We start from the raw sequence: 9,415 nt of genomic DNA, 5'->3' as shown, positions 1-9,415 counted from the left end.
TATATATATATATATATATATATATATATATATATATATATATACACATGCATACACCCACACATATAAAAGCAATAAAATTTATTGGTAGTAATAGAAATAGCCACTGTTGAATAGAAAGTATTGAATACACTACTAATATAGACTGAAAGGAGGTTTTTACTTTTTTCTTTTATTTGTTGAGAATGACATGTAGAAGATGATAAAACTATTTCATAAATACTCTTCAGAATGTCTAGTAAGAATGAAACAAAATTGAAAAGTGAATGAAATCTGTTAACATGGTAAGCTAAACAAAGTCAGAACAAAACAAAGCAATACTAATGGTCATGCACATCGATTTAGAGTTAATATTGATGGATTTACAATTGTTAATATTGGTGAAGGTGAAAACTATTAGTGATAAGAATTAAAAACATGATGTCTTTTAGGAATAGAATCAATCATGGAAAGAATGATAGTTGAAACATGCATGCATATGAATATGTAGGCCGTTGATAGTGATGTGGAAGAGTATCAGCATGTAAAATCTATACAACTTAAAATTTCTGCGTATGCTGTTTGGAATCTTTTCTGAATGGCTGTTGAATAAAGGCGCCTTTGCCAAAAATATGCAAGCCCTTCATTGTACAAAGATTACAGGTTATTATTCTCCTCATATGCTTTAGCTGTAGATAAAATGTTCTATTTACGTTGATCTGGTATTGAATTATCCTTAATGGCCAAATGTATGAAACCAAAGAAGTTTGCTTGTCATGGTTTTTAAAGGAATGCATATGCAAAGAAAATTGTGATTTAAATGGGTTTGGGGCCCTTCCAATGCAAGCTTTTGTGTTGTCTTAAGTAGTAACCAGTCATTTGTACACATTAACCCTAATTGTGTAGTTAGAAGCTACAGGACAGTTGCACAGATTGATGCTTTATTGGTTCATGATTCTGTGTTCAATAAGTTTAGAATTATGTATGATATGCTAATAGTAGTTAAAATTTCGGGTAATAGGGTACAAAAGTATGATAATATTTTTGCTTTGTACCTGGTGTCTTGTAGTTTGAGGGAAATGTTTTTCAAGGAGCTTAAACAATATCTAAACAACTGCTGTATTGATTGTAATATTAAATTTAAGTAGTACCAGGTTATGTTTCATTTCCTATGTAGTTTTTACTGGGGGCAAGGTATAGGTGTTGCTGTGTAATACATTTTATCCTTAAAGCTACTACTGGTGGTCAAATCTTAACTGAGATACATTGTTAAAAATTCGTTTGTTAGTTGATAGTTGGGAAGCCTACATAAATTGTTTAGGATGTGGTGGTTAATATTGTCAGAACTGGTTGGAATATCTATGGGTTAATTGTTTCATTGGGTTTACGGCATAGGCAATAAAGGCAATTAAAGAGATCCAGAGTAGTATCTACACATTCTACTTTAGTAATTCAGAAATTTTAGTCTTTCAAGAAGTTTTCAAGGGGTTTCCCCCCCCCCCCCTAAATTTAGTCCTTAAAGAAGTTTTGAAGGGTCATTTCTCCCCCACCCTAAATGAGTTAATATCATTTAGGATTAAGAGCATTTAGGCATGCATGCTTAGTAAGAAACAATTTAAGAAATATGTGAATCATTAACTGTTTACAACTTAATAGATTAGTGTTTTAAATAAACATTACAATCTTCTTGCGAAACAGTTTTTTTATGTTGAATTATTTATTCATTAAATAATTGTATTGTTTGTTTAGATTAGTAATAAACGATGTTGACTAGCAGTAGCTGTAATTCTTATTAACACCATTAATATTGATTTCACTACTTCCCCCCCCCCTATTAATACACACATCAGCATTGTCTGCATTAACATCATTATTATAGGCTTAGTGACATAATACTTGTTAATTAACTAAACATTAAATATCATTCTTATTTAGTTTAAAATTGAAAAGAACTTAGACATGTCTGTTGTCATAATCATTGTAATAACAGTAGTAGTTAAAAAAAAATGATAATGGTGGTTTGAACTGTTGATATAAAACCAATAGTTTTTGATGGGACTTTAATCAAATGCATTGACCCCAGTACTTGACTGGTACTATATTTTATCAAGCCTGAAGGGATGAAAGGCAGGCAGGTAAAATGCTGGTAAGCATTTTGTCTGACATGCTAACACATGCTGAATTCTTCAAGGCAGTGGCCCAACATTCCTACAGCCTAATGACTTGAACAATAGATAAAAGATACATGTATACATGCACACATATATATTTATATGCATGTATATATAATGCAAATGTTCAAGTACTGAGAAAATATGTAGACAAGTCATGATGAATGGTATGTCTTATATGTTAGATTGTAATATATTTTGTTTAAAACCCCTTGGATTGAAAATGGGCAGCAAAAAACCTGCTGGAAAAGAGACATGCTTCTAATTTGACCCAGAAAAGCATGCTTTCAATTACACTAAAGCTGTCCTTAGTCTTTCGTCCAGCATATTAAATGCTTTATACTTACAAGTGAGAAAGCTTGTTTACAATTAGAATGCAACTGTAGAAGCAGTAAGAAATATGTAAAAACATCTTTATAGATGATGCATCCCACAACAAATTCAGCTATAAATCATAGCCAATAAAAGGGTTTATGATGTTTTCCCATGAAGTAGACAAAATGTCTTCTTCACTGGTAAGATCAAATTCATGTCAAAGAATAATCAACTAGACTGCTATCTAGATAATATAGAACATCACATATCAATGTCTGGATGTTAATGTACTTTGAGGAATCTCTTCAAGTGCATTCCTGGTCCACTATTTATATCCTCCCCCAGTTCCTGTCATGCACTGCTAACTATGTCCAACAAGGGAGATAATTCCCTATCTATAAAATTTCGTAGACCATCTCAGAATATCACAAAGTTTATATGTATCTGGAGATATGTTTATATGTGTATCTGAACATGCACTGATATGAGTATGTATTTGTGTGTGTAAAGATAAGTAGGTAGGTAGGTAGGTAGGTAGGTAGATAGATAGATAGATAGATAGATAGGAGTGTGGTGTGCGTGCATGTATCAATAAATCAGGAGTTTAATCAATTTGAGAAAATAATTAACTCCAAAGCAAGGAATGGTTAGTATTGCAATAATGGTGCAAGGTCTTTAAAAGAATAACTGAAATCGTGACAAGCGCAGTTTGTGATTTTACTTTTAATTGTATTTTGCGGCTGCATAACTTCATTCTATTAATGCTGTCAGAAAATCATTCTATTTACCTTTCTTTTTGAATGTATGGATTTGTGCCTAACAATCATGATCAGGGAGAGTATTGTATTCAGGAGATCTAACTGTGGGGTCCCTAAAATGTTTTGTGCTATTCCTCTAATAAACCAACTCCTCCTCTGTATTTACTGTTCTATTCTATGTTATGACATTACTCAGAATAAGAAAGATTACAAATTATCTAGATGTAATTGATTTTAGTATGTATCCATAGTTTTATTTATTGTTGGTTTAGCTGGTAATGATAAATCAGATGTACAATATTCTGTGAACTTTTGTATGTATGTTACAGTGGAGGCAGAACATACACGCATGCACTCACACACACACACGATCTCTCCCGGTGTCCCCCACCTATCTCTGTTACAGGAAAAGTATATCTCGATCTGTATGTCCTATCTCATACTTCAATATAAATGCAAATCTAGATATGTCTATAATGTTGTCCAGCTCCCTCAAATACTTCAAGATTTTCCCCATTGCTGAAATGCAGCAATGAAGTTTTCACAACATGGTTGATCATACAGCTTGCGTCTGAAACCACCAATAACTTTCAACTGATGTCTTTTTAACTGCTTGGAACATTTTTGCATTTTAGTGTCCTCCTGACTATCCTACAAGCTGAGTACGATTCATCCTAAAACCATCAAAGTTATATCAATTGTCTTTTAAATTCCCCACTATTCCTAGTATATTCAACATTTTACAAGAATAGGTGCAAATAATGTTTTGAATGGCATAGAGAGTGTTGAGTGAGATAACATTTGAGTAATGAAAGCATGGATTGATGTGTCCTGGGTGACAAGTAGAGGGAAATGACAAGTAAAGTGAAATGACATCTGAGTGACAGGTGAAACAGTGAGTGAATGATATCTGAGTGACAAATCGAAAATTGTCAGCACAAGGATCTTCCAGTCTTCAATAATGACGATTCCAACTTTATGGATCTTGCATAATTTGATGTGTATGCTTTTGAGGTGCAAGAAAATACATGTAAACTGCGACCCAACCCCATTCTTTCTCATGTTTTATTCTAAATTTAATTTTTATTTATCTCTTTCTTTCTTCTTTGTTTTTGTCTTCTTGGGTAACATTCTTCAACACCTGTATTCTATTAATAGCTTTTTTAATTACCTCTTCTGTCAAACAGTTGATTTAACCATTACTACTTCACTCCACTGCTCTTTAAACAGCATGATTTGAGCCTTGAATGTGCCTACTAAACTTCACGTTGGCATCATAACATTGTGTTCCTATGCAGTGGCACTATTGATATCTTAGCATCTTGCTACCAGCATCCTTCAGCATTGTTCTCAAAATGAACTAGCCTCTCTCTCTCTCTCTCTCTCTTTCTCTTTCTCTCGTTTCTCTCTCTCTCTCTCTTACTCTCTCTTTCTCTCTCTCCTCTCGTTTCTCTCTTTTTCTCTCTCTCTCCTCCTCTCTCGTTTCTCTTTCTCTCTCTCTCTCTCTCTCTCTCTCTCTCTCTCTCTCTCTCTCTCCGCTACTTGTGCTCGCTACATGCTGTCATCTTATATCTTTTCAGTCACTGCATTCAACAAATCTTAGAAGGAGTTAACCACTGCCACCAAAATAGTATAATACACAGAGACTTGAAGGTGGGTGCAGGACGCAAAAATAGTGAAATTATGTTCTGTTCCGCAGCAGATATGTTCATGTATCTCCCACCCACCATCTTGACTGTCTGCCAGCTTGCTTGCTCTCCACCTGCTGGTCACCAGCTTGGCAAGATTCTCAGCCATGGTTCAAATGACACTAAGTTATATCAGCTGACATAGATTTCTTTCCTTTACCAGAAGGTCATATTTTACTCGCAGTTCTGGCAGCAGGGTGGGGATTGGTTTCTTTTCAATTATTCACTTCTTATTTTTATTTATTTTATTTTACTATTTTGTTTCTTCCTTTTCCTGGAATATTCTTTACCCAATGTGTAAATGAACTGTTATTTCTGTGTGTGAGTACGTAATGAATCAAGTTTAAACTCTCTACACCTCAGTTACTATTGTGTGTTCATTACAGGCATATTACAGATAAATGTTCAAGCTGAACACCAACCATATCAACCTCACTTATCTCAGTGGATGTGAAAGTGTTATACGTAGTTTCCTTTCCCTCCGTTCAAGCCATAATGTGTGTGTGTGTGTGCATGTATGTGTATCTGTGGCATGATAGAATGAATTAATACTTTATATTCTTTAATAACCATTCTGTTCATTACAGATGTATGTGTTTGTGTGTGTGTGTATATATATATATATATATATATATATATATTCATGTATGTAGGTAGAGAAAGTGTGTGCACATGCATGCAATAATGTCTTTCTAATGTCCGATTTCATACTCACAAAGCATTTAGAGCCTGAACGTTCTATGGACAGTTCCCTGGAAAGATAGGATAATACTCACACAAATTGTTTGTTGAATCAACACTGGCATCATTGAATGTATGCTATACAGGCATCAACTGAAATAGCTCATGCTGATTCACTCTTCCTCATAGGATTATCTGCAGCTATGTAATTACATGATGGTCATCACCTGGTTAGATGGTCAAAGGAGCTATTCAAAAATCAGCCAATGACTGTATAAATATATATATATAGTTTGTGTGTATGTGTGTTTATATATGTATGAATATATATATGTATACATATATGTATGTGTGCATCCAACCCATGCCGGCATAGAAAATGGACATTAAATGATGATGATGTGAATATATGTATGCATATACATCTGTGCATATATTTGTCTGTATATATGTATGTACGTACGTATGTATGTATGTATGTATGTATGTATTAAAATGAAGGTATGTGAGTGTATATTTTTATATTTCTATATGCATATATGTGTATATGTATTTATACATGTGTGTGTGTATGTGCATGCATATGTATGTGTGTGTCTGTGTTTATGTCCTCTTCTATTCTTTTATATGTTTCAGCCTAAAGGCTGTGGCCATGCTGAAGCACTGCTAGCATCATCGCTTTTTTTAGTGGCCATTCCTATCAGGTTGGTTTTTGGTGAGAGAAGGAATTTGATATTATTGCCCTTGTTTGAGTTTGTTGCCTTGATGTAGGTTCATTTGGGGTCTTGGACAGCAGAAGGTCTACTCCACTCCATATAAATATGTCAAGTTTTTTGACAAAGTATTAAATAGTTGTGAACCTTTGAATCCTAAGTCATTGCAATACCTGGTTCCCACTCTACATGGAATGAGTGGGACCTTTGGAGCAGTGCAGTGGTGTCCTGTTCAGGGCTTGGTGCCTGTCTTTCTCTATGTATATCACTGCATACCTCTCCTACCTTCACTTCAACTTCAGTCTCTTTCAGATCAAGTGTTTCATTGATGCAGATCTCTTTTTGGTGTAGCATCGCTGAACTGCCTTGAATTTTTCTATTAAATTGACACTGTGAATTGACCATAGTTGAGAGTAGTAGTCCAGATGGCTAAGGACAAATGTCCTCCATAAGACAGCATAGTTTCCTGGTCCTATGTCCTGAAAGTTCTCAGAATTCACCTAGCCATTCACCTGCACATTGCCAACATCATTTGATATGTACATGAAATGACACATCATTGCTCATATCAATCCCCAGGTCACACACACTGTATTTGACTCTAGAGTTGCTGCTCCTTTTGGTCCAAAGTAGTTTTGTTGCGATTGTTAGCACAAGATGGCTGATAGCAGAGAGCTTGAAATTTTCTGCATTAAATTGCATGTTGTTTTCTTCAGCCTACTTGTATGTAGGTCGTTGTGTAGAGAATTAGCATTATGAGGACTCATGACTGTTTGTACTTCGTTTTCATCATTCGCTTAGATAGTGGGAGTGGCTGCCTGTATTACTGATGGTATGTCTGAGAGGGCCAAAATAACCAGTAGTGGTCCCAAGACAGTTCTCTGAAGTACTCCACTTGCTAATATCAATAGCTGATATTGCATCAGTTTCCTCTATTTCGATGTAATCAATAATTGCCATCATTCATGTAGAGCTATAGTGTCAAAGAACATGTTTGGCATATTTATTTGCAAGTGTCCCAACAGATGTGTGAAAGCAATTTTGTATTGCATATTTAGCATTTCATTTATCCTTCAGGTGTCTGTAGTCAGTGAGCCATTTTCTTTGAACAGTTGCACTATCATGTACTGTACTGAAGCAGACTGTTTTGCAAATTTATGGTAGGCTTTGGGGTTTGCCTTTACATCTTTTACAGTCCAGGCTTCTTTTTTTCTGCTCTCTCCTTTACATAGGAGTGTTTGAGTTCACTTTCAATCTCAAGCAGTTCTTGTTTGAGATAGAGTTCCACACTATCATTTAGTGGTCTGTTTAGATGATATGAGATTGTTGTCCATTGTCTCATTAGAATTTTCCTGTATCTGAGAATTGTGTTTTTCTGTCAGTTTGACTTTCTCTCTGGAGTAAACTTACCTTATGTTTTATATGGTTGTCATAAAATGTTGTAGCTTTATGTCAGTATCTTGCATAGAGAGACTGGCGGACCAGCACCTCTTTCAGAATACCTTTTTAGTTAGCTTTATGAAAGTTCCTACTGGAAAGGAATCAGGTATTTGTCTGTAGTTCTTCTTGGACCATACTTTGTTAGTTCCAATCTTTGGTGTCACATTTAGATTATGGATGAGCACCACCTTATTTGTAAAGAAGAGGTCCATGACATTTTTACCCCTTGTTGGGTAGAGCATTATTTGCTTCATGAATTGCATATTTGTAAGGTCAAGTAGAGACTCTGCCTGCTTCTGTTCATGCAGTAACATTCTTGAGAGGGGATGGCCCTCAGATTATTCAATATTAGGGAAATCAAAGTCTCCTAGAAGAAGTATGTGAAGGTTATCATCTTTGTTGGTTACTCTCTCTTCCATCATTTTGAATGAGTCCTCATGATTCAGGGCATCTGGGAACAATATGTTGTACATACTACCATTTTGATTTGCTTAATGTGTGTCACAAACTGAGTTTGAGTGACAATAAGACTACAGACATGACATCTTCCTGGATGTACATCTCAACTCCACCATGAGTTCTTTCCTTCTTATCACTTTGAAATACACCATATGTCTTTCAGTGTCTACTATGTCAGTGGTTAGATGTATATCTGTTAGTGAAATGCATATTGCTTGATTACATGTAACTAAGCCTCTCAAGAATGGCACTTTGTGCTGGTGGAGTGTTACAAGGCCTCTCATATTCAATAATAACACTGGTGTGGTGTATGGGGTGTCTGAAGTGGCCACTGGTTTGACATTTGTGGTAGCATCAGGGGTGGCCACTCTGCATCATTTGCTAGTTGCAGTGGTCTTGCTTGCTTATATACATTACTTTGATTCAGTATTTGTTGCAGCCAGGTCAGCTGCTTTACAGTCCTTTGCACCATATCCAAAAAAACACTTCTGTTTAGCTGCAGCTGTCTACTCTGCAATTAGGTACTTCTTTGTCTTCAAAGCAGTATGTGCAATATTCACATATTTCGAAGGTTGAGACAATGTGCATTGTGACCTGAGCTTCGGATGTGTGAAGTGGTAGCCTGTCTCCACCATCCCACTTAAGTTGTTTCTTTCCTTGGTTATTCTTTCTGGGAGCTGTTCTTTTTTGTGTGTTTATTTATATACATATACATGGTGCGGTGAATAAACTCTCGTCTAAATTACTCAAAAATGAAAATAACGCTGACATCTCATTTTAACAGATATATTTACCAAAATTACACAAAAATATCTTGATATACTAAAGAGTAAATTTATTCTATAAAATCACCATTAGCTTCAATTACGACTTCCAGACAACTTCAGAATCTCTTGCAACTCTTCTGGATGGTCTCCTTGTTTAAGTTGATCAATGCTGACTTAATCCGGTGACTATCAAGAGCATGTTACTGACAAACCCCATTGAAGGTGAAATGCATTTCACATTCTTGTGAGTCACTGCTGCAATGATGCTCATTTCACTCCAATATAGTGATTTAAACACAACATCGTTTTGTAGAAATTTTATCTCAGTTAAATCCACTGCATCACCTTCTAATTGTATTTTTGCATATACACAGATGGCAATATATATATGTGTGTGTGTGTGTGGAAAGATATGTATGTGCATGTATATATATATATATATAT

The 9,415-nt window shown here is 35.3% G+C and overlaps 1 protein-coding gene across 19 annotated transcripts in view; it reads left to right on the top strand.

The window, feature by feature from the left end:
- LOC106874089 (calcium/calmodulin-dependent protein kinase type II delta chain) overlaps positions 1–9,415 on the top strand; it is a 343,297-nt gene that overhangs the window by 120,072 nt on the left and 213,810 nt on the right. For 4 of the 19 annotated variants that reach the window (XM_052967902.1, XM_052967918.1, XM_052967915.1 and 1 more), the window contains exon 6: positions 4,804–4,876. The exons of the other annotated variants lie outside the window; for them this stretch is intronic. In XM_052967902.1, coding sequence (XP_052823862.1) covers positions 4,804–4,876 — 73 coding nt within the window. The remainder of the gene's footprint in view (positions 1–4,803; positions 4,877–9,415) is intronic. 19 annotated transcript variants of the gene reach the window in all.

The sequence above is a fragment of the Octopus bimaculoides genome, chromosome 5 (genome assembly GCF_001194135.2).
Source record: "Octopus bimaculoides isolate UCB-OBI-ISO-001 chromosome 5, ASM119413v2, whole genome shotgun sequence".
NCBI classification, from domain to species: Eukaryota; Metazoa; Mollusca; class Cephalopoda; order Octopoda; family Octopodidae; genus Octopus; species Octopus bimaculoides.
This window is presented reverse-complemented; position numbering and strand designations above follow the sequence as displayed.